At 41.3% G+C, this 26,447-nt stretch overlaps 1 protein-coding gene across 1 annotated transcript; it reads left to right on the top strand.

The window, feature by feature from the left end:
* Nucleotides 1–12,691: 12,691 nt before the first annotated feature.
* VCPIP1 (valosin containing protein interacting protein 1) lies at nt 12,692–26,094 on the top strand. The gene is made up of 3 exons (XM_038124533.1): nt 12,692–15,590; nt 20,535–20,621; nt 23,563–26,094. Exons 1-3 carry the CDS (start codon nt 12,902–12,904, stop codon nt 24,432–24,434), a joined length of 3,648 nt encoding a protein of 1,215 aa, XP_037980461.1. The 5' UTR covers nt 12,692–12,901; the 3' UTR covers nt 24,435–26,094.
* The last annotated feature ends 353 nt before the right edge of the window (nt 26,095–26,447 follow it).

Genomic DNA, 26,447 nt, shown 5'->3' with positions numbered 1-26,447 from the left:
GTCTGGTGCACAGACTGAGGTCAGAATAAACCCTTTGTGTAGTAACTCAGTAGTTGGGGATATGATGCATTGTCATCTTATTATGAGAGGCCAAACAAAGGGGAGAAATATCTTTTGTGAGGTCACCAGGACTTCTGCCTTCTCGCTATACTTTCTTTCATTCTCTTTCTTGCTTCAGCTATTTGCATGTCTCCACCTTTCATCCCTTTGCACTTCTTTCCCCATAGCAACTCTGCCTTCATACCTCCTACTGCTGCCTCCTGCTTCATGAAGAAGCCATGTAATAGCACGGGCTGAACTTCAGAGGGGAAACTGCAAAGGCAAATGGTTGTTAGCTGATGTAGACTCGTAACAAGCTCTCTAGCACTATGGGCTATGAGCCAAAGTAGGGATGAAAGAAATAGAGATTGACTAAGGACAAGGGGAATAAAAGAAGTTTAAAAAGTTTTGAAGTAGAGAGCAGAGTTGTATAAGGTGACCTTTTACCTTGGCTTTGTGTTCAGCAGACCTGACAGTACACGCTCAGGCTGGGTAGATCCCCCACAACCACGTACTAACCAGGCAATAAATCAATGATTACGTATCACGAGAAAGGCTTGTTGTGACACGGATTCATCTGCCACTGAATCCATGTTCATGAAGAGGCTCCTATCTTCAGGCATGTAAATTCCCATCTTTTCAGAGCAAGTTCCTGAAGGAATTATAAAATTCATCCTCAGGAGGCGAGCTAACAGTTCATATTTCTAATTAGCTTAGAGATTTACAAGGTGTAGTATTGAAAATGCTTTCCTCCAATAAGGTAGTATTGCACATTTTATTGTACATTTGAAACATGGACCACAGCAATTAATATTAAAGTTTAACACAAATGTCAAATAAAAAGAAACTTAAATGCTTTATTGAGTTCCAAGAACTTAATTACCAAATCACATCTGGGGATCCCTATCCCTCATTGTGCCTTCAAGGAAAAATAATTTTCTCCAAAGCATTGCCATTAGGCTTTTACATCAACACCCAAGTCACAACAGATACAGAGGAGTAGAGTCACTCTTCTCATAGCCATCACTTTAGGTTGGTTATGTTTCCTCCACTGTTGCATGCTTTGAGTTTCATACTTTAGTTTGTACTTGTCAGTACAGTCGTGACTAAATCTGGATCGGATTTTTGCAGAATTGGAGTTCATGGACAGATACTCAGATGAGTGTATACAGAGAAATGTTTCCTAGTCTTAGTTGTTCTCAAATAATGGTCATTTGCTGTTTGATCCTGAAACATGATGAACATTGGTGCAAAATGTTGCCAAGTTTTTGGGTGATATTTCAGGACGTGTAAGCACTGTTGCTTTTCCCCTAACTAGGGGTGGCTTTCAAGTGAGTAAGTACAGTTCTTTCCCTGGAATGGTGAGAGGTGTGCAATTAAGCATCATATCCTCTGTCTAGGTAGGTAGTAATCACACTGTATTTTCTTTCTGTTCTTCCAAAACCAAAATTTGTTATTCCTCAATCATATCCTCTTACTCAACTGTTGTGACATATTGTGTTGCTATTTCATACTTTAGTGTGTTCTCTGGAAGGTTCAAAGTTAGTTAGACCAGAAGGTTAGCTGCCCTTCAGCTTTTGTTGCTGGATGCACTGTAACACCCATCCCATGCACACCACAATCCTGTTAAATTTTTGCATACAAAGCAGAGCATGTTTTTTGCATTCAGGATCCCTGCTGCTGTGAACTATTTATCATATGAAACATCAGTGATGTTGGCTACAGCATCTAAGAGTCAACCTCCGCAAGCACAATTAGCTAAAATAATGGAAGACAGTATGTTATTCAAGTCTGTAAACAGCTCTTTAAAATTATTTAAAAATTTAAAATAGTTTTTAAATTTTAAACTATTTATTTAAAATATATTAAATAACAACTCTTAAACATCCAGCCAAGAATTAGAAGCTATTTCTCTACAAAAAGATACAAGAAAAAAGGGCAGTATGGTATGTATTGCAAAGGTGAAACATAATTGTTATATCAAGATACCTCCAAATAGAAATCCAAAGATTACAGCAAACAAAACATGAGAGGACATAGAATCATCTTACTCAATGCAAACTGTAAAAATTAAGCAGATGATAAGTTAGAGGTCCTAACTCAAACCCTAAGTCTACTTTTGCTTCTTAACACAGTTGTATAAAAGGGAATTAGGATTAAATCTTAGTGGTATAGGGGGAAAAAAAAAAGTGTCATGTGATATAACCATGTAAGTTTCCAAGAAGATTAAATTGAATTAACTTACCCAAGTTTCAGTTCAAGAAAATATCCTGCTTAGAAAAAAATTTATTTAATGAAATGGTCTTTTTGTTTCTTCTCCTTTTTTCCTTTCCATCCTAGCTGTGGTTGCTGTTTTGGGGAACATGAAAACCCCGGCCTCATGTGTTTCCCATGAGTTATCAGGAAGTAGCAACAATGAGTCAATAGCTTTCACATATACAAAATCTCAAAACCTACCACAAATTCATGGAGGTGTTCCTATCTGTATTAATACAGAGTTAGGGTCTAAAACCTTTAAAAGAAGAGAATAAGCCCTTTGAGTGGGCAAGATTATAAGACTGTAAGAAAGCTGTAATCCATTTCCAAGTGAAGTGGAAGGGTTACTAAAGTTTCTATATGTGAATTCTTTTATATATGTGTCAACTGGAAGTGTTGTTACTCAATGCTTACCCATCATTAACAGGCAGTTTTCCAGTTTTGCTGATAGCAAGAATACAACTTAAAAATGAAATAAAATTTTTGTTTTCCTTTGGTTTTGTTGTTCTGCTTTCTTATCTTTACTGTCTTCTGTTTGATGAACTTTTCTGCCCTGTAATGCAATTCAAATGCAACCAGACTAAGGAAATGGATGACATCTCTACCGTGGGGGCAAATGGAAAAGAACTGAAGTAACTTTTTTTTTTTTTTTAATCTTGCATACAGACACAAGCATAGTTAAATTTAGTGGCCATACAATGAAAGGGTAGTTGAACTCTGCAAGTGAGTAAGAGATATCTACTATACCCTGGGGTCTTCAGTGTGCTGTAACTCTAGTCTAAAAGCATCCATTTTGTAATCAACTTTTGCAGAGCTCCAGCAGGAAAGACCCAGCAAGTGTCCCAGGTGTTCTGACCAACAGTCCATGGATCTGCTGTCAGTGGAGCATATTTCAAACACCAGTAGCTTTCTGCATCTGAGGTAGCTTATTTGTTGGTGGGAACTGCTGGAAGTTTATGAGAAATGCTTTGGCATACTATAGGAGATGGCTGCTTACAAAAAGTCTTTTTGGGAAGAGTCTGGAGTCTAGGGAGTGATCAAGGCATAATAATTAAAGTAGGGATTAGATAAACCTAAATCAATATTAAACCAGTGGTAAAAATGGTTCTGCACTTCAGAGAATTCTCAGATCCTATCTGTTCCTAAAGATTTGTCTTTCCTACACCTAGACTCGAAGGACAATGTTTTGGGTGCAGTTACATAATCCTCTATTTTCTTCTCTGTTTTATTCTGGCAACTGTAGTAGGTTTACCTGCAGAAGGCCTTCTTTGAGGGGTCTGGTATCGTGCAACAAGGACCAGGGATTGTTGGGATTCCCTTTCTGAGGAGCTGGTGTTTCCCACTCTGCCAGACTGCTTAGGTGTCTCCCTGTATCAGAGGTTCCACATGCATTTCTTTCTCCCCGCACTACAGAGAGCCAGTGAAGTGCTTTGGAAGAGCCGAGTTGGGAATAATGCTCTTGGAGGGGTAACAGCTTCGGTCAAATATTCTTTGTAGGTTACTGTAGCACTAGCTAGATCTTTCAGCTCTGCTAACCCACATATCGGAAGGTCATCTCTCAGTTTCTTTTTCTCAAACTATCATTTTGCTTTTTTTCTGCTTTTCAATGTGGCATGTTTTTGTTTGTCTTTGTCAGGAGCACTCCCCAAATTTCACCTTGAGTGCTGGGCTGGCTACTCGTGGTGTAAACAGGAGGTGAACAAAGCTTAGCATCAGAGGAGTGGATTTATCAATCATATTCACAAATAGAAAACTAGGAAAGGGTTGTGACTACAGCAGTGTCACCACAACATTTTTCTGAAAATGCTTTGCTAGGATTTTCTTCTCCTGAGAAGCTGAGGAGCCTCAGGAAAGAAATGTAAACAAAAACTATCTGCTGCTGTGGAATGCAACTGGTGCATTGGTGGTTGGTCCATGTTAGGTGTTTCTACTTAATAACCAATCAAGGATGCAGCTGGGTCAGACTCTTTGGTCAGTCTCGAGCTTTTGTTATTCTTTTTTTCTATTCTTGCCTCGCTTTCTGATAAATTTTTTTTCTTTATTTTTTCAGTATAGTTTTAATATAGCATTTTAATATAATATGTATCACAAAATAATAAATCAACTTTCTGAAACATGGAGTCAAGATTCTTTCTTCGTCTTGGGATTTCTTCGTCTTCAAGATTCTCTTTCTTCGTCTTGGGACCCCTGCAAATCTCACAATAAAGCAGACTATTTTTCATTAAGCCATATTATCTCTAACATATTTTTCTGATTTTTTCTATGTCTGTAGCATGATTCTTTACTGAGATCTTAAAACACAGTTTGTGTGTTACATGCCTCAGTTACCTTGCTCTTGCATGCTTACATGACGACATCCATTCTTTCTCTCAACCTTATTTTTTCTAGACCATGATTATTTTATTGTTGATTTAGCTTAGACCTTTCCCTGTTGGTTCTCAGGTTTCTTGAAATGAGGTACTAACGCACACTGTGCTTGCTGCAAGTTGCCATGTTGATCCTTTTGTATCCCTGTGACACTCATTCACTGAATCCTTTAAAAAGCTTTGCTTTTTCATAACGATATGACGTGGCTGACTCACAATCAGTTTGTGATTCACTGCATGCCCTGATCCTTTCTGAAAAATGTTTCTAATAAATGTACTCCTTTATCCTGTGATTATAAGTGAGAATAAAATATTATATATGCTGATTTTTAATCTTATTTATTTCACTATCTTGTCAAGAGAATTTTAAACTATACGGTTCTCCCTCAAAGTGCTTGCAACTCTTTCCAGCTCGGTGTTTCCCACAAGTTTGATAAGTATAATCTTGCATGTAATTAATGAACAGACTGAGGACAGATGCCTGCATAACCTCATTTTGATATGGTTTTACAATTTGGTAGTGACCAGCTGCTCTGCATATGCTGTGGTTACGTAAGTTTGCTATAATCATGGCTTTTCTATCTAGCACAGCAGTACCGGATCAGTACATTTTCTGCCAGCTTGATTGTAAAGTGCAGTGTGAGAGGATACCAAAACTCACAAATGCCAAGATCAGACAGCTATCTCTTCTTCTCCTGTATGTACTCTGCCCTCACTGAGAGGAAATAGGTGGGCTGGCATTGTCAAACATTCCCAACAGAAATAATGCACTTGCAGTGTTCTCCTTATACCCCCTTTATTACATCTTACTTTCTGCTTTGGCATCACTGGATTTTTTTTCCCCCATCCTGCTTTCTATTTGGTAATTGGATTTATTGGATATTTTTGCCATGTGGGTTTTTTTTTTGAGTTTTGGAGTCAAGGTCATTGTTTACCTGAAGTGATTTTTATTCACTTTACTGTGTCTTGGATCGAGGTGGCTTGGGAACATGTAACCTCAGATTTTTTTCTGAATGATTTTTGATTTCTACTTCCTTCACATTCAATATTATCTAGAAATGTGAAGAGTTCCAAAGATGCTGTATCGAAGTTGTCTTTCTTTCACTCTCTTGTTATTTCATCAAGCTGTGCAACTTGTTTGACACTTTATTTTACTCATCTAGATTTGCTCTGATTTAACTCTAGGAAGCCTTCCCCATAGGATGCCTGACATACTCTGTATCAACAGAATCTCTCTCAAACTTTCTACCTGTGAATGAGCTTTCTCCTGCTGTACCTGCAGATAGCTCTTAGTCTGAGCAGTGAGCTTGCCCTTAATTTGAAAAAACTCTCCTTAAAATTTTATCCCCCGAATCGTCCTTATGCAGTGCTCTATAGTAAAGTCACACCACAAGGAGGATCTTTCCTCTGCAGTTACTCGGTCCACTCGCCTGAGGAGTTCCGGACCTCAGAACAGGCACTCGCGTTCTCAGTGTGCAAATCACGGTGTCCTGTCATTCTCCAGCACAAAATGTTCTCCGAGACCAGCACCTGTCTTGTGACCCGCCCCGCTTGCTACGCAAATGAATGATCAGCGCGCAAGCGAAGCTCCACCTGCTTGTTTGCTGCGGTGTACAACCACGTAGGACGTTCAGCAGCTGGACCCGCTGCTTTTCGTGATTTGGCCGGTCAGAAAAAAGGCAGCAGAGTGACAAAGCAGTGCTGTCTTACAGCACTGGTGTCGCATCCGTGTAGCGCGGCCCTTCCCGGGATGATGGGAAGGTTCCCTCGGTGAGCTTCTGCTGACACCTACTGCCGGAGCCCAACCAGCACAGCAGCGCCGGGGAAGGCACCGTCCCTCCCGCGGGAGTCTTGGCGTGCAGCTTTGGCTTCGGACTACCAGTGTTGAACGGAAAGAGATAAACACCATCCATAGTTTTATGGAAATAATTTATATAGACCAGAAATGGCAAAGTCCCCAAAAGCAATTTGGTGGGATTTTTTTTTGTTGTTGTTTGGGTTTTTTGTTTGTTTGGTTTGGGTTTTTTAGGGGGTTTTTGGTTTTGGTTTTGTTTTTTCTGATAAAATTAGCGAAGGACAAGAGTTAATTAAAAGTCACTTTATGCATTTTCCACTATAGAAGCCAATGAGTTTATAGCGGGAAAATACTTCTCAAAGACAAAAAAGTAAAAAAGTAAAAAAGATGTTACTTTTTTTTTTTTTTTTTTTTGTAATGGATGGTACATCTTCATTGTTACTGTCAGTGGTTTTACATCAGGTGCAAGAAAAAACTGTTCTTCAAAGAAATTCCTGCCCAGTAGTAGGCACCTGTTTCTTTAGTTTTACAAACCTCCTTTACACTTATTTCAGTACTTAGAAATCACATCCAAGACAAGGAAGTGTGGTAGAGGATGCCACTTACTGGAAGGTTATTAGTGAACTGCAATGAATTAATGAACACAAGAGCTGTAGTTTAGACCTTTATAGGTGTATAAAGGACCGAGAACCTTCTGAGCTATCAGAAAACTAGAAACTATTAGAACCTTTGGCTACTGCTGGTAAGGCTGTTTGTGCATGTTGGAAGGTAGGGTATTATGCTCAGTTTTAGTTGCCAAAGAACAGGGCAGGAAACCAGTTGGAATGGTTCATCTAGTTTCAGTTTGAAGTCTTATAATATCTAGTTTAAAAACCCTCAGGAGAAAATTTAGGGCTATAGTGAATTTGTTTGTTTTTCTTTTTTTTTTTTTTTCAGCTTGTTGATCCACTCCCACCATTTTGCCATTTTGTATCAGGTTTTTTCTTCTGTCTTCTACTCTGAAAAACACAGGCTCTCAACCTGTTAAATACTTCCAAACTTGAAGCATAATCGCAAGCCAGGCGTCATTGCTGTGTGCTCTCTACAAGAAGCATTTGATGTCTTTGTCCCTCATTTATATCCTTGACTTGGCAATTCTTCTGTACTGGAAATGCTGTTCATTCTTTAAACTGGGTATTTGCAGAGACAATCTCACTTAGAACCAGACAGTTAATTGGGATGCTTAAATACATGGGATTGTTGTACAGATTTAAGTAAACCTTTAACAGCTGATGAGATCAGTGAATGCATACACTGTGAACATACAAATCAATAGGGCAGTGAGTGTGTTAGGTGCTCAACCTATTTTATTTTGAGGCATTTATCTTTTAGTGTAATGGGATTGTACCATTCAATTTGTATTTGACAGAGCACTATGGAAAGCAGATAAACATTCACAGTAATTGCCATTGAGGCTTCCATATAATCGGGTTACACATCTAAGCTATTAACACGTACATTCTCCTTTTTTATAACGGTCTACTGCCCTAAAGATTGATTTTCTATTGACAGTTCCTGAACACTGACAGTCCTGATGAATCCATTTTGTTTGCCAGTTGTGCTGACATCAATTTGCAAAGTGATGTTTAGAGCAAAAAAATGTGGGGCCTTAACTTTGCAGAGGAGTTTGCATGTGAAATCAATTTGAAATGTTTTCAAGATAGGGCCTCAGAACTGGATTTTGAGCCAAGAAACAAAAGGGAAGCATAGGTAAACAAACCCAAACCAGTGCTGAGCATCTTGTCTCGGATGCTGAGATTGACCCAGTATCAGAATCAGCTGTCGAGCTGTTCTCACTGGACTAGGCTATACCTGAACCATCACTGGGAACATTGATTTTGCTGCAGCAAAGCCTTTGAGCAGGTTATCTGAATGGTTGTAATTAGTACTGGAAGCTCTGCCCAGTATTTCACTTTTAATATTGTCTTCCTAACACATTCATTTTTTGCTAACACACATTCCAGCTTCGAGCAGCCCAAATTTGGTCTCGTGTAGGAATGACATCAGTGTTAACAGAGAACATCTAATAGTGGTGTGAGTTGCTGAACCTGGTGCAATGGCAGCAGTTCAAGCTCTGACTCTGTGAAAGCACTGAAGGAAAACATTTTTTAATTTTGGAGGTCATTGGAAGCCAGTAGAAGAGGGATATGGAAGTTATTCAGTTGGCTGTATCCAGGACACGAGTTACCAGCCCAGCTCCCCAGGATAAGTCAGGTGCTGCTTTCTAACTGCCATTGACTAACTATTAATTAACCCAAAGGTTCATGAAAGCCAAAGTTGCTCAGTGGTCATTCCTGTCCTTCCAGAACACTGCTGGGCTGAACGCTGCCTCTGCGGACCAGGAGATGAGGAGGCTTGTGACCAACACCCCTCTGGAATTCTGCAGGTAGCATGGTGGTGAGCGCTTGGGCTTTTCACAACGCCTGCTTGGGTGCTGGGCAAAATAAGATACAGAGTTCAGCAGTGGTCAGGAAGTGAGTGCCAAAATTGGCTAAACAGGAGCAAGAAGTAAAGAGGCCTTATGATATCATAAGTACTATCCAGTTGTGGATCTACAAATGCTTTTTAGATGCTAGGTTGTCACATCTAAATAAAAAAATGTTGCATTCATTGTGGGGTGTGATGATATTGCCCTCTTCCCTCTAGCTCACACTTGTTTTCTCTCTCCTTTTTTCTTGAGTGTACATATAGAGATCTTTCAGAGCCAGGTCAGGCTAAACTGCTAGTCTTGCAGGCTAGGCAGGATCAGCTCTGCAAGGGCTTCAATGAAGAAAACACCAGATTTTAGCTATCCTTTCTGAAGAGCATGTTGAGGTGCAGCTGAAGGCTGATAATAACATTCAATTCTTGACAACACAGACCATCTTCTAGTTTATCATGATCTGTTCTTTGGCATGCTACACAAGCCTATTGTTTCTGTTTAGCTGGAAACTTCTGTCATTGCTCTTCCAAAGAAACAAGTGCCTCTGAAAAATAATTGCTTTGACCTGGGAATGACCCATTTCCTGAGGGTAAATGACAAAGAAGAGACAGAATACCACTGGGTGAAATCAAACTGAAATTTTTACATCTTCCATCCTGGGCCTGAAATGAATGCCTGGTACTTTGACTGTCAGTGCTTGGTTCTCATCAACAAAGTGGCACGAGTTCAGGTATGTCCTGTTGCTGACAATTAATCACTCTTCTGACCCATTACAAATAGACTTAACTTTGTAATCAGTGTGATCTTCAATCCTCCTTTCTTGACTGTGATGTTGTTGTTTGCCTGTGAAAATAGCGTGGCTCTTGCCATGTTCTCTGATAGGACTCATTGCTACACTCTGCAGGGTACTTACCAACCAGGCAGACACTGTGTTTCCTGAATTTTCCTTTAAGACTGCTTAAAGATTTAGTTACTTGTGTAATCTGTATTCAGTGTTACAACACAGAACTTCCTTATCCTGTTTGCCAGATACAGTGTATAAAGCTTGTAAATAAAGATGCATTTAATTTCCATAAATTATTAGTTTGCCAGAGAATTGTGATTTTTATCAAAGATTCTGTAATGAAAGTTTATTGTTGCAGAAATTGCTTGGTCAATCAATCATGATCATAAGTCTGCATATAGCTGGAAAACTTATAAATGTCATTAATCAAAAACATCCATGTTAATTAGGGTCAAGCCACCATAAAAGATAGATTCCTCTACTGAATAGAATTTATCAGTGAAATTAATGTAAGGAATAGAAAGGAGAAATGATTTTGACTTTACAGTCAGAGTGCTTTCATAAAAAACATCTGGTTGGAGAAGTAAACAAAACATCATAAGTTCCATTGGCTTTGACAGTACAAGTGAATTATTTCATCGGGGTGCTCTCTATTATTGACTACAAAGTACTATTAAATGGTAACAGAAGTGTTTCTTTCCCATATGTGAAAAACTGGATTGCTCCAGAGGCCAGCGAAAAATTCTTTTGACATTTCTTCAAAATGCAGGCCGGGTTAGCACAGGATTGTCACCGGACGATGCCCTGAATGGTGCCCATTCTCAGTAGCTGCCACACAGTTTCACAGAGGACAGAGGCTTCCCTATTTGCATTTTTACTGCGTTCCCGCTACTTATGAAGGGGAGACTAAGGAATGAATGGGCACAGACTGCTGATTTATCCCCAAGTACAAGGCACATTGGCAGGATTGTGGAGCTGGTGATGCTGCTACCTTACTGTCATACACATTAAAAAGTATTAGTAGCAGGCAAGAATGAAAATCTGTCTCATAAATTTAATCTTCTCTTCTTCAAACCTGCCACATATTTTAAAAGATCAGATAAAAAATTACACTGCGGAATGCATACATTTACACACACGCGCGCACATATTTTCTGTGCTTGACAAATTACTGAAACTGAAAGGGAATGAGCATGCACAGCTCAGCTGCTGTCACTGGAAGGTGGCAGTGCTCAGTCTGTCACAGGGCCAGGCCCGGAGCCATTTTTTTCCTTAAGCCTGTGATAAAGCACAGAAACAGATTTTTTTTCCCCCTGTATGTATTAATCATCTGAATCTTTATAATTTAAATGTCAGATGCATAAATTATTTTTCAAGGATTAATGAAAATGAAAATTTTCAATCCCTTTGTATTGGAAAGCACAAGCACAATACTATTTCTCTGATACAATCTCTATGATTTTTATTCTAATTTTAGATCATTCGAGTGACTATAGAATAGGTGAGGCCTTGGGATGTAAATTCCAGGTGTTAGTTTGGTACATCAAGGGTGATGGAGAAGGAGGGAGGAAATGGTCTTTTTTTTTTTTTTTTTTTTTTGCCCTTGTGTTCATAGGGATAGGTCACCGGTACTTGGAAATACACTGTGAGGTCCCACCTTGTCCTCCGACATTCAGCTTTTGTTTTCCTTAATTTAAGGATAAATATTTCTCTGGAATAGCTTTCAGAGAGCTTAACTCCTCCGTTCGCTGACGGTATCCCTCCTTGAGTTCTCCCCATGAATACGCTGCCAGCCCTGCAATTAGGCTGGAAGTTGTGAACATTATTCCATTTCATTTTGGCAAAAGTATCGTTTCAGACGGCCACTGGAGATAACGTAAACGCCAGCTCCGTTCCCTCATTATCTCCTTACGTGGCACCAGCTGGAGGGCTCACTCGCGTTGACAGCCTGCTCTCGCGTCTCCTTGAGCCTTGTTTTGTCGCTATCAGCAGCCGGCAGCCGGGGAACACCTCCGCTCAGATAGCTCACCCCCGGACAAGCCGCCCGGCAAGGCTTCTCGGGAATCGAAACGCCGGCGAGGGTGTGCTGAGCTCCAGCAGCCGAGGAGCTCCGAGGGCAGCGCAGCCCGGCCGCCGCCGCCCGGGCCTGCCTGCGGAGGCTCTCGGGGCAGAGCCGGGCTCAGAGCCCGAGTGCCCGCGGCTGCAGGCAATGCTGCCTGGCAGGGCACGCTGCCTGGCAGGACACGCTGCTTGCCGTGCTTTTGGAAACCCCCGTGCCCGGGGAGCCCTCGGGGGCCCTCGGGTTCCCCTTCAGCGGCACTGCTGAGGGGAAGGCTGGGGCCGGCCCCCGCCCCGTCCCTTCCTGTCAGCCCCTCGCCGGCAGCAGCCTGTTGGAGCTGAGCAGCCTCCCGCCCCTCGAGCCTGTCCAGGGCCACAGGTGACACGGGAGGGAGCCTCGCCCGGTGCTCCTGCGGGGCGTGAGCGGGCGGAGGGCGAGGCGGCAGAGGAGGGATGTACACGCGGGGTGTCACCTCGGAGCCACCCCCGAGGGGGGCAGAGGAGGCAATACGTAGATTGTCGCCTCAAACCAGCACCCGAGGGGCACGGAGGGAGAATATACACGTGGGGTGTCACCTCAGACCAACATCCGAGCGAGACAGGGCAGGAATGTACATGTGGACTGTCACCTCACACCCTGCTGCCACCCCCAGCGCTCCCGCAGGAAGCGCAACAAGCGCCGCCGACCGCCCTGCCCGTCCCTCTCGGCCCGCCCGCCCGCGGACTACGCTTCCCAGCAACCCCGCCGGGGCTCGCCCCTCCCCCGCCCTCCCACTCTCCGCCGCATGGCATCACGGTCTCTGTAGTCTCCCCGTGGCACGCACATCCCTTCCCTACATCGGGTCTTGGCGGCGAACGAAACTATCGCTCCCATCCGCCCCTGCAGCGCCGCGCGTGCGCCGCCGGCGTGGAAGTGCGCGAGGCCGCGGCGCTGCGGGCACTGAGGCGGCCGAGGGGCGGTGAGAGCGGCGGCGGCTTCCGCGTCGGGCGGGGGGCGGCGGGCGGCGCTCGGTACCGCACGGGCAGCACCGGCACCGGCGGCGTCTCAGAGGCGGCGGTCGTTGTCGGCGCGCAGGGAATGCGCCTGTGAGGGCGGCGGAGGAGCGGGTGCGGGTGAAGCCCGGGCGGAGAGGAGCGGAGCGATGTCCCAGCCCCAGCAGCCGCCGCCGCCGTCCCCTCAGCAGCAGCCGCAGCCGCCGCCTCCGTCCGTCTCCAAGAAGCGAGACCGGCGCATCTTCTCGGGCACCTGCCCCGATCCCAAATGCCAGGCGCGGCTGTTCTTCCCGGCGCACGGGCCGCAGGGCAGCGGCAGCATCGAGTGCACGGACTGCGGGCGGCGCCACGAGCAGCGGCAGCTGCTGGCCGTGGAGGAGGTGACGGACCCCGACCTGGTGCTGCACAACCTGCTGCGGAACGCGCTGCTGGGCGTCAGCGGCGCCGGCCCGCCCCGCAGGAACACGGAGCTCGTCAAAGTCCACGGCCTCTCCAACTACCACTGCAAGCTCCTGGCCCCCATCCTGGCCCGCTATGGGATGGACAAGCAGACTGGCAAAGCCAAGCTCCTCACGGAGATGAATCAGGGAGACATCTTTGACTGCTCCCTCCTGGGCGACCGCGCCTTCCTCATCGAGCCGGAGCACGTCGAAACCATGGGTTACGGGAAGGACCGCTCCGGCAGCCTCATCTACCTGCACGACACCCTGGAGGACATCAAGAAGGCCAACAACAGTCAAGAGTGCCTCATTCCTGTCCACGTGGATGGAGATGGCCACTGCCTTGTCCATGCAGTCTCACGTGCGCTTGTTGGCAGGGAACTGTTCTGGCATGCTCTCCGAGAGAATCTAAAGAAGCATTTTGAGGAGAATCTAAGCCACTACAAGGCACTTTTCCATGACTTTATTGATGCTGCAGAGTGGGAGGATATTATCAATGAATGTGACCCTTTGTTTGTTCCTCCAGAAGGTGTGCCAATGGGCCTTAGGAATATTCACATCTTTGGTCTGGCCAATGTGCTTCACCGGCCTATCATCCTGTTAGACTCCTTGAGTGGAATGCGAAGCTCTGGAGATTATTCAGCAACATTCCTCCCTGGTCTGATACCTCTGGAAAAATGCATGGGGAAAGATGGCATGTTGAACAAGCCGATCTGTATTGCGTGGAGTAGCTCAGGACGTAACCATTATATTCCTTTGGTTGGAATAAAAGGTGCTGCTTTACCTAAGCTGCCTAGGAAGCTGCTTCCTAAAGCCTGGGGAGTTCCTCAAGACCTCATCAAAAAATACATCATGTTAGAGGAGGATGGTGGTTGTATTATTGGAGGAGACAGAAGTTTGCAGGATAAGTACTTGATGAGGCTTGTTGCTGCAATGGAGGAGGTTTTCATGAGTAAACACGGTATCCACCCCAGTCTTGTAGCTGATGTGCATCAGTATTTCTACAGAAGGACTGGTGTAATAGGGGTCCAGCCCGAAGAGGTCACTGCAGCTGCCAAAAAAGCAGTGATGGACAACCGCCTTCACAGGTGCCTCATCTGTGGGGCTCTTTCAGAGCATCACGTTCCCCCAGAGTGGCTGGCTCCTGGGGGGAAGCTGTATAACCTGGCAAAAAGTACTCATGGCCAGCTAAGGCCTGACAAAAATTACAGTTTTCCCCTGAACAGTTTGGTGTGTTCTTACAACCCTGTGAAGGATGTGCTGGTACCAGACTATGGCCTGAGTAATTTGACTGTTTGTAACTGGTGCCACGGTAACTTAATGCGTCGTGTCCGAGAAGATGGGTCTGTTTTGTATATTGATGGAGACAGAACTAATACCAGGTCTTCAGGTGGCAAATGTGGCTGTGGATTCAAGCATTACTGGGAAGGTAAAGAGTATGACAATCTGCCTGAAGCTTTTCCTATAACTCTAGAGTGGGGTGGAAGAGTGGTGAGAGAGACTGTCTACTGGTTCCAGTATGAAAGTGACACCTCTTTGAACAGCAACGTGTATGATGTCGCCATGAAACTTGTTACCAAGCACTTCCCCGGTGAATTTGGTAGCGAGATTCTTGTGCAGAAAGTTGTCAACACAATACTGCACCAAACTGCCAAAAAGAACCCTGATGATTATACCCCTGTAAATATCGATGGTGCTCACGCCCAAAGAGCTGATGATGTACAGCAAGGACAAGAGGTAGAGTCGCAACTTCCAACCAAAATCATTTTGACCGGACAGAAGACTAAAACTTTGCACAAGGAGGAGTTGAATATGAGCAAGGCTGAAAGAACTATTCAGCAGAACATTGCGGACCAGGCTTCCGTAATGCAGAAACGGAAAAGCGAAAAATTGAAACAAGAGCATAAAGGGCAGCCCAGGACTGCTTCCCCTGGGGCTGTTCGTGAGGGGCCCTCGTCTGCACCCGCTACACCCACCAAAACCCCCTACTCTCCAACATCTGCAAAAGAAAAGAAGATTCGAATAACCACCAACGACGGGAGGCAGTCAATGCTTACCTTGAAGTGCACTACCACCTTCTTGGAGCTCCAGGAAAGCATAGCGAGGGAATTTAATATTCCCCCGTATTTGCAATGTATTCGCTACGGCTTTCCTCCAAAAGAGCTTCTGCCTCCCAAAGAAGGCATGGAAAACGAGCCTGTTCCTTTGCAGCACGGTGACAGGATTGCCATAGAAATTCTGAAGGGCAAGGAGGAAGGCAGGCAGGCTGCCTCAGCTCACTCAGCCCATGCTGTGAAGCATGAAGATATTGCTGTGACCAGTAAGATCTCATCGAAGGATCTGCAAGAGCAAGTCGACAAGGAGATGTATTCACTCTGTCTTCTGGCAACGCTCATGGGTAAGGCTAGCTTCGTGTTATTCTTCAAAATTGTGTTTTTAAGTAGGAGATAACATGTTGCAAACTGTAGTTACATACACATTTCCCTTTTTCTTAAATCATGCCTAATCTTGTAGCTGAAAAAAAATCCCTTATTCCTTTATTAGAAGAACATTTAATATGCTGTCAGTGACTTTTAGAAATGTATAAATAAGGTATATGAGATATCCTTTGCTATAAAGTCCTCTTTTAAAAATTGCTGTTTATAGGTGATTGCATTGCCTCTGCTGTCCTGTCTCTCTGTTTTTGCTGCCTCTCATTAGGCACGCATTGGAAGTGTATGTGTGAAAGCTACAGACTTTTTTTTCCTGTATCTCCTTCAGGTTTCAGGAAATAAATTCAGAGCAGGGGTGAGAAGGGGATGCTGAGTGTCTGCTCATTGGAAGTTTGAGGAACAAATTTTCACCTTTGTAGTAGGAGGAAATCCTGACATTTGGCCCCACAGGGAGCTGTCTTGGTTTAAGCATATCAACCTGACATTTTCTCCTTGAGTAATCCATTAGTTTTAAATGAAGATCTGATCTTTTTAAAGATTTAAGAAAAGTACTATTTCAGAATATAAAGAGGGGAAACTGAAAGAATCTAAACATGGATCTGAATTCCAGAGGTCAGACATAAGGTTGCAAAGCTATACTTACAAATCATCAGTCATGTAAATCTGACTGTGAATAATTCAAGACAAAAGGACTTTTCTCAGGTGCCTGTGTTTTTTATTTTCCTTTTTGAACTCGGGAGACTTGGACCCCTGTTTGTGTGTTTTGCTCATCAGGTTTCACAGTTCTTGTTGCTTTCTGGCAGGAAGTAGAACTGTAATTATCATACATTCAGCTCTACGCACCAGTTGAATAGTCATGTTTACAGCTTTTTTTGTGGGAGCCTTCTTTTGCTGGAGGGATTTGGTGTGGCTAAAGCATGTGATGTTTCAGAAACGAAACAATTACGTAATCACAGAGTGCTATGTCAGAAGTTCATCAAGCAGAACTTTGATTCTTTTCCAAGGGTGATTGTTTACTCCTGTGTCTTTTACAAGATAGTGTGCTGAATCACTACTCCCCTCATCACACTGACATTTACACCCCAGTTCCAAAGTGCAGGAAAAAGTTAGGTTTAAAAGTTGTCTTAACTTTTACATGAAGCTTGAAAGAATGATTTCCTGTCTGCAGTAAATACTGCTTGAAGTATAGTTACTGACTTCAAAAATCTTTGGCATGCTTTAAAAATACCTTGGTGTACTTAAGCATTAAGGTGTGTTACTATTCCACAGGTGCTTATCCATAAACTGTGAGCTGATCTTGTATGCAAGAATGGCTTTTTGTCTTTGCTGTCACTACTGTCAGATTCTGCTTTAAGAGCACTGGTCAGAAGAGAATTTATCCCACACTTCTCTGGCTGCATCCATAGTGCATTACTAATAGGAGTAAAAGCAGCAGCAAGTAATAAACCAACTAGTTAAAAAGCCTTATGCAACTACTGAATAAGATGCTGTTATTGTGTCATCACTTTTCTCATTGGGTCTTCATTTTCTTTTAAAAATACTTGTGAGAGAAATCTAGTTACTAGACTGTTCACAATTGTGATTTTTCAACAGATTAACAAACTTTTTAAATCCTTGCACTTTCTTAAGGGTGGCAATTCCTCAAGGTGGCATATTCAGCCTTTTTGAGACAAGAAGCCTTAGTTTTTCTCAACAGCATTTTTGTACTGCTAAAAACTGCTGCAAAGGCCTGAGAGCCAGCTTTGTAACTTTGTTCTGCTAAAAACATTCCTATAATACAGTGAGATTAGAATGTGTAGAGGGAAGATGCTGTTGAGATAGCTCATTGGGCTAGACACACTTTTCTTTTCCCCAGTGCCCTTAGTGGAAGTGTGTCTTCAAACATCCATAATTGCTTAAAACATTTTCTTTCATAAAGAGTCTCCTGTAGGCTGAAGAAGTATTTTTCTTATTTCAGCTACTAGAATTTTTCTTTTCTGGTCTCAGCTGCTTATTAAAATTTTAGATCACGTTCTTAAGTTTTTCTGTATATAATTTTTAAAAATGCCCTGGGAAATTAAATACTGTAATTTCTGCGCCAATTAAGATATTATGCATGATTTTTTGTAAAGATTTCTCTTCTTTTTTTTAGCTCAAAATGCAGAATTCTGTAGGGAAATTACTAAAAGAATTGGAATTTTGCATGAACATACTTAAAACATTATATTTTAAACCAGGTTTAATTACACCCCTGCAGAGGCACTCTGAATATGTGCAAGCCAGATATGAATTTATTTTGACTGGTTTGTTCTTCATTGATGAATTCATCCATACACAAGGAGTCAAAATAGCCAGGTTGAAATTTAATGTATTACATGATACCAGGATTTTCATGGAATTAACCAGCTTGCTTTGAAGCCAGCTGAACTTCCCTATAACATGTGTTTATCAATTGAGTTTTTTATTTGTGTTGCGCTTAGTGTGTTCTCTCTGCTGTCTGAGGTGACAGTCCTGGGCTTGCAGCAGCTGCAGGCTAACTTGTATCAGTGATCAAGGCCTGTTTGTGGGTAGGACAGTCTTGATTTCTTCCCGTACCTTAATGTTCTGAGACTGGGGTCTGGTCTGAGGAAGTGTGTACTGGAGTAGGAACAGTATAATCTCTTTGATAAATTTAGTGTCTTGAGGGAGTTTTTAATCTAACTAAATGATCATCCAAATACACTTGTGACCTATAAACATCTTGCTACCATGGCAAACAAATCCAAAACAAACGGTAAAACTCAACTAACAACAAAAATGTGCAAACCTCACATGTAGTTTAGTTGAGTCATACACTGATCTGGGAAAGTCCAGTTGTAACTGTGGGCTTTTTTGTCTTCCAGTGGGAGATGTCTATCCAAACAGTGTCATTAGTTTGTATTTCTTTCAGTGGCTGATGCTTTTGTATTGTGAGCCCTGCTCTCCAAGCTTTCCTGCATGTAGTACTTGTTAGTATTGCATAAAAGGCTGTTTAAACAGTGATGCTTCCCTTGTGCAAGGCTTGAAAATGATGCCCACAGCAAATAAGGAATCTTTCCTTGGAAAATGGCAGTAATTCTAAGACTGGGCTTCTTCTTTAAGTCCAGTGGTTGTCTTGTGGAATGAGAATCCTTCAAATTGTAATGGATTGCTCAATGCAGCAGTAAAGAAGTCCTTAGTATTGAGTCCTGCTGGCTGTGGCCTCTTCAGGCTTCAGTGACTGACGGCTGTATTCTGCTAGGTGTCAGTGCAGTGGTTGTTTTGATGCCTGTGGTCAGTGTTTAAACCGTCAGGGAGACTTGGAAGAGGCGCAGCAGCAATGCTCTGGAGACCCTGTGTATAGGGAAGTGCATTTCAAATTGCCAATGAGAGTAAGGACGCAGGTAGCAGTGACAGAAGACTTCCTTCAGTAGACCATGGAAAATAAGAAAGAAGAGTAGTTGGTTTATTATTTCAATATTCATCTTGGAAACGAAGACCGAATTTGTGAGCTTGATGTGCGAATGAATGCAATGAACCTGAGCATATATGATTTGAAGGAATGTTTTCAAAATTAATCAGATTATATCAGTCTCCTGTCTTTAAAACATCCAAAGTCAGAATGTGGTGAATGTGCACTGAACTTTTGTAAAGTGGGTGGGGGCTTGAGTAATGCCTGCAGTGGAGAGGTGAGTGACAGTTCTGGGGGAACAGACGAGCAGGGGAGTGTACAGAGTCCTGTGCCTCCTGTGCTCTTTTGTTTATTTTCCTTATAACAGCAAGCAAAGATATATTGGTGGGTTATATTTTACAGCCTCACACATTCCAGCTTTATCTATCCAAGTAGTACAACCAGTTAACTATAGTTGAAGATTTACAGTTTCCAATCCTAATAGAATTTTGAGAGATGCTTTTATTGAGATTTCAATCCCTACAGAAGGGGGCAATTTCTATCTAAAATATATCAATATGTTCCTTGTATATTTGATGGAAAGTGGGAAAACCATTTTTTTTCTGAAAATGTATATGCACAGTAGTTGTTTCTGCTTCAGGAGCATAGAATCTATCAGAACTTTCTGTTTGTACTGCTTAGACAGCTACAGCACATGTCACTTCTTTGAAGAAGGTAAGTGGTTAGCAAAATAAGGAAAAGGGTATAGGCAAAATGCAGATCTGAAATGACTGGGCAGGTGCTGTTAGGTCACTGATATTCCATCACTGTAACCCAATTTTTCTGTTCTTTATGTTCCTTTCCTTATGTAGTCTAGTTTGGTTTTTTTTTTTCCTCTCCATGGCATTTAAAGTTGCCACATTTCAATGCCATTTTTGGCATTGTTGAGAAACGCTGGTTGTACAGTACAGGACTGCCAGGGCCTCATGGTTGGTATTTTGTTTCTAACTCTCAAGAAAAGCAAGGTGCAGACACAGCTTCTATGCAGCTGCCTGGGTAGATGTTTGTGTCTCAGCTGCAGTATTAAGTCTACTGTGTGGCAGCTGTGAAATTGAGCTCTGATTTTTGAGAAGGTGTAGGGATATAGAATTCAAATTTTAATGAGCAAGGATATGTGCTTGAATTTTGGAAGTGTGTTAGTAATTTCTTAGTTTAATGTTGAAAGCAGAGGTACGAGGGGAATGGAGACTCATGTTTAGGGCTTGGCGAAGAACCAGGAGCTGCACCTTAGATCAAATCAAATTTGGGAACTTTTGTTCTAGAACATTTAGGATATTTGCCTGCAGACAGTGGTATGTTTTTCTAAAAGCGTTTCAATGTCCCAGGCTCATGTTCTGTGCATTTGCAATAGAAATTAAAATTCTTAATTGCATAGAAGAGAGTGAGGACTCAGCTTTTGATTTAAGGAGTTACATTTTCAGCCATTGTCTATAATATGAAAATACAACTGTTTAATTTTAATGTTTGTGTTTGATTTTTACAGGAGAAGATGTTTGGTCTTACGCAAAGGGGCTTCCTCAGTTGTTTCAGCAGGGTGGAGTCTTCTACAGCATAATGAAGAAAACAACAGGTATTTTTTTGGTTTTGTTGTTATTCCTTCCTTCCTCTGTTTCCAAATCCTGAAAATTGTAAATTGGTATTGAGTCACTTGTAAGCATAATTTTTTTTTATTCTATTACTATGGTAAATTTTCATTCTTAAATATTGGAGAACTTCTAATGCTCCCTCAGACAGACTAAGAGCAGGAAATCTGCCTAAACCTATTTCATTGAACTTAAACCTCCTTATTTTCTGAAATTTCCACTTCCTGAATTGTACAAACAACTCTTTTTTTATTCTTAATGACAATACGACCAAAAAAAGTAAACTGATTTTTTGTATTCTCAATCTTTTTCTCCTGTAAAGATCAAACAACAAGAAAATCATAGGACCTATTCCTTTACTTTAAGATGCTTACTGGATAAGGAATTTACCTTTCTTATGCTTCTTAGTAGATATTTCATACAGGCTACTGCATGTTTTAAATTTAAATGGTTGGTTAATTTGGTTTTCATATTCCTAAGATTATTGTTAAAAAGCAAAACTATCCATCCCCTTCTTGAATTGCTGGATGCTGCATCTTGAGTTCTGTGCAGAATAACCAAGCAAGTAGAGCATATTTGATTTTTAGGTGGCTTTGCAAATATTGCCTACAAAAAATAGCAACTGTTTCTTTAGAGAAGAAAGTAGTAAGGAGTTGTTTTCTCCAAGAGTTTATTTTCTTGATGAAATCTTTGCATTCACAGTTTAGCTCTTGTGGTTTCAGCTATTATAATGGTCCCTGCGCTGCTTTCTTGCAGTTTGATTTTTTTCTTAGGCAGTTTTATCAGCCTTAACTTTATCTTACTTATTTCTGGAAATAAATTAAAATGTGTGATATACTCAATGCCCATTACCTCTCACTGAATTATTAGCCTGATAATAGAGTTAGCATGCTAAGTGTCTATCTGTTTCCTTTTAGTTCTCCTTCTTTTACTATGCTTGTACAGTAACGAGTGGTGTATTGTTTGTGGAAAGTGAATCAGCCTAAACAGTGCCTGATGGAAAGGGTGTTTTTGACCAATCAATGGCTAGCCAGATTTGAAATCCTGAAATGAATCCAAGGAATTTAAACTCAACTCACTTAATTTAAACTCAACTCACTCAACTTAAAAGCCATTTTCCCCAGCTTACTGTGTAAGAAATAAGGCTGTAGCAGATAATAGTGTAAAATGCCTGCACACAGAGAAGTGCAGTAGTTTCAAATACAGACTGTCTTGGTAGATACAATTCCTATTTTAGCATTAGTACACTTTTGCAATTCCAGTATGCAACAATCTGACTCATCTTTCCAGTTTAAGAAGCTACTTACCTATTTGTAATCTTTTAAGTAATGTAATAATGCACCTATCATACTGGATCTTGGGAACAAAGCTGTCTGTGAAGTGTAGGTACTGTTAATCGATTGAAACTTGATTTAATAGATCTTGTTTAAGGTCTTACTTTGAGATTTTGGGATTGCATTTTCAGAGGTAGTTTTGGTCAATTATAGGAATTGTTTCAGTTCCCTCTTTTGCAAATGAAAGTTGAGCTGCTAAATTATGCACTTAAAATATGTTCTTCAGGCGAGGTTAGACAGGTAGGTGTTTGAGGTTAAATTCTGTTCTGCATTTTGGCTGTTTGGTTATTGATTCCCATGGATATATAAAGAAAGGAGCTACATGTCTGAAGCTCTCAGAATGAAATCTCATTTGTAGGTCCTTTGCAGTTGTGCATGTGTGAATCAGAAGCTGTGGAGGATGAGTGAGATTAATAAGTAGGTTCATTAGGATGAAAACAGTTTAATAACTTATCAAATTCTTGAATCACCTCTTCCATTGTTGCCCAGAATACTCATTTTGAAAGCATTGTATTTGGTAATACAGAAATAGAATTTGCTTGTTGTGTTTCTTCCCTTCTGAATAATTTCTGGTGGTTTTCCTCAAGAATTTTGAGAAGGAGAGGAAAAATCCCAACAATTACCTGTTCCTGGCACCTTTTAAACTGTGTTGTTTTCATTGTAGCTCTCCATGCATAGCTGATGGAACTAAAGTGAAGGGTTGCAGCCAAGTTTTCATCTACAGATAGCTTTTAACTCACAGAAAGCCACCATCACTGAAGTGATACCTTACTGCTTTTACCACAGCCTGCATGGGACAGAGTTGAAAGAATTATTTCGTGTTTTATGATGATAAACTGTAAAAAAATGAATGTTGTCCATTTTCGGCACACAGAAACTTCAAAACTTAAAATTATCTAGTGAACTCTCAGTTTTTACAGATTGGTCAAATTGCTAGTGGGACAATTAAACAAACGGTAGAGCAAAAATATTATGCCTTATGTTTGTTTTGTAAAGGTTAATAGTTATAATATCCAGGACTACTAAATACAATAAGCTTGAAACACTTCTGTCAATCTAGCAACACTTCCTCTCAGAGAAGAAGACAAAATAGCAAATTTGAAATTCCTCAGGCTTAGCAGCAGTTAGGCAACCAGAAATCCTACTACAGTTCTGACTAGTATGGAAGTAGTCTCAAATAGTATTTCTCCAGATGGTTTTTTGAAATGTTCTCCTTGTCAGTTTTTGGGTTTTGATTTTTGATGGTTTGGTTTTGTGTGATTTTGGGGGTGTGGGTGGTGGTAGTGATGGGGTTTGGCTTGTTTTACATTACTGCAAGAATAGAACTGCAAGTCGTAGTGGTGTGGTCATTTTATCTCGTAATAGTACTGTATTGTCTCTTCATCAGAGTCATCATAGAAGGCAGCAGCATCTTTGCAGCATGCTGTGGTTATTGTATGGCATAAAAGCCTACGTTTTTTTCTACCACAGCAGTAACTTTCAGTGTTTGGTTTTACATACTTGATTCAGTAAATTTAAGTACAGTAATTACTATGTGTTCAGAGCATGCCTTAAAATATATTAGCACTTTGAATAACTTTTCCTGTCTTTATAGGTTTGGCTGATGGCAAGCACTGCACTTTTCCACATCTGCCTGGTAAAAATTTTGTGTACAATGCAGCAGAGGACAGACTAGAGCTGTGTGTGGATGCTGCTGGGCACTTCCCAATTGGTCCTGATGTTGAAGAGCTGGTCAAAGAGGCCTTAAGTCAAGTGCGAGCAGAAGCTGCTTCAAGAAGCAGGGAAGCAAGTCCTTCGCATGGAATACTGAAGCTGGGTAGTGGTGGAGTAGTGAAAAAGAAATCTGAACAGCTACATAACATAACTGCATTTCAAGGAAAGGGTCATTCCCTAGGAACTGCATCTAGTAGTCAACAACATGATCAAAGAGCCAGGGAAACACCACTTTTAAGAAAGCATAGCACAGAAACGGACTTCAGTCCTTCTGCTAAAATTGAGCCTTCTGTATTCACAGCTGCTTCTGGTAACAGTGAGCTTATTCGAATTGCTCCGGGAGTTGTGACAATGAGAGACAGCAGGCAGCTTGACCCCACTTTGATTGAGGCACAGAGAAAAAAGTTGCAGGAAATGGTCTCTTCTATTCAGGCTTCAATGGATAGACATTTGCGGGATCAGAATACAGAGCAGTCAGCATCAGTTGATGTATCTCAAAGAAAAGTAGAGGCAGTGAGTTCAACTGCTAAAACTGGGAGCTTTCAGGCTGCCTTACCCGAATCATTCTCTGCACCAAGTGGTACTGAACCCTTGAATACTGAATCAACTGATGGTAACATGGTGAATTCTGTGGGAACAACATTCCCTGCAAGGTCTAAAGCACAAAAGGGAAATTCTGTTGAGGAGCTTGAGGAGATGGATAGTCAAGATGCAGGAATCACTAATGCAACTGAGCCAATGGATCACTCTTGATAGGTTAAAATCTAATAAGGGTAGAAGAAATTACTGTTCAAATGTTATGTTTATTGGCTGGGCCACACAAAGTGATTAGTTATTAAATCTTGTATGTATGTCAAAGATTATATCATCTTATTCAGTGCATGATAAGCATGTGATTGGCAATAGCTTTCAATATTACCATACTGCTGCCCAGGCTGGCTCTGTTACCTGTAAATTAGTTATTAGGAAATGCACTGAGATGAATATCTGCTGTACATGTGGGTTCTTGAAAATTCTTTGTAATTTTTAATTTCTTAGAAGTCTTAAAATTTAAGCCCATGCAAGGTTCTTACCATGCTAACTTAAGGTTACTGGAAGGGCTAGAACAGGCAAAACTAGAAACATGGCAAAGTTAATTCTGTCCCAGGTACTTGATTCCAATAAAAATACCCTTTGTTATAAATTAGACATACATTTCAAAAAGTAACTGAAACTAAACTTCTGATAAATTTGATAATGCAGCATATACAGTGCTTTTAATTACCCTTGCTGGCACTTCTCCAATTTAATAACTTTTTCATTCATATCCTCCTCTCAGAAATCTTAGAATAAGTGTAACTTTAGTAAACTGAAGTCTAAATTCTCCTATTGTCAGTTAGAAAGCAAGTTAGGAAAAAGGCCACATAGCATATGATGAAGATGCATTGAATGTGGTGTGGTTATGCATGGCTGTCTGAGCCAACACAACCATTTTGGTGCTCTCTTGGTAGCATTTCTTCTCAAATACCAAACTGATCAGGTGGTTGTGCAACTTTTGAGACAATTACAGGAGAGAAGTTGACAATTGCAAGTAAGAGCAAGTGTTCAATGGCAAATCCATTTCTTTTAGAAGACTTAGATTGCTAGCATTGGTTAGAATGGCAAAAATAAAATAACAGCTGTCCTCTTAAGAGCAAATTAACAATTTATTGGAAGGAAATTACTCTCTAACACACATTATCCTAAAGTGTTTGGTGATAATTGAGCTTTTAGAAGCTCACTGTTTACTCTGTGGGAACAAGGGATACATGCTGTTTCGGTGTCTATAAGGACTACCCACCTCTCTCAGCCTCACTTCAGTTTGTGATGCAGATTTCCCTGCATCAGTGATAATAGAGCTGGTATCCACTTAAGCAGTGTGTTCATCAGACCTGTAGTGCTAGTTTTTAAGAAGCAGCCATTGTGCTTGCTCCCTAAGGGTGGAATGTGTTTCTGATATTGCACTTTGCTTCCTATCTTCATAGTAATTTAAATGCACTATTGTTGCTGCTTCTCATGGTAAAATAACATTGAATGGATGAAAAGATGTTAATACAGCTTCAAAGGAATTAAGAGTATTTAAATACTGAAGTCTGTGTTTGTGCACATGTAGGTTTTTACCAGTTCACAAATGTGGTTTGTGTTGTATATGTTTGTATTCAGGAGAGTCTTCTCACTTTTTACATTTCTAATCACTTAAACAGTTCTAAGCGTTAGTATGATAAAATGTCCCACGGGGAAGGATTTATTTTTGTATGTAGAACTGAAATGAAGCAAGTCACTTAAAGAATAGGCCTTCTCTTTTGTCAAAGTAAATTAAAATTACTCTGTTGGTTAACTTTTTATGTAGATGGTACAAATATTTTATGATTTCATACACTACTTAGAGGGAAAATATAAATACCACATTTCCACAAATAAATGAAAAATGTTAAGATCTCAAATTGCTATCCGGTAAGTTAGCAATTTGCAAACTTGGAATGTATGAAGTAATTGGCTTGCCAGAACTGACCTTGCTGATGCACTGATTAACTGGCAGGGCTTATTCAATGAGAAACAGGATGCACATGCAGCACCTGGAAGCCTGCCATGACTTCTGAAAACATTTAGTCTCCCATGAATCAGTCTAGCTTGCTGAAGGCTACATCTATATAGAAAATGTTGAGTAGAGGCTTGTGCTTTGTGTTAAAAAAGTATAGCAGTGACTTGTTCCTGGGAAAGAATGTCAGTTGGGAGAGGCTGAGAGGG

This window comes from Motacilla alba, chromosome 2 (assembly GCF_015832195.1).
Source record: "Motacilla alba alba isolate MOTALB_02 chromosome 2, Motacilla_alba_V1.0_pri, whole genome shotgun sequence".
Lineage (NCBI taxonomy): Eukaryota > Metazoa > Chordata > Aves > Passeriformes > Motacillidae > Motacilla > Motacilla alba.
The sequence above is the reverse complement of the archived record's forward strand: the minus strand, read 5'-3'. Positions and strand labels throughout refer to the sequence as shown.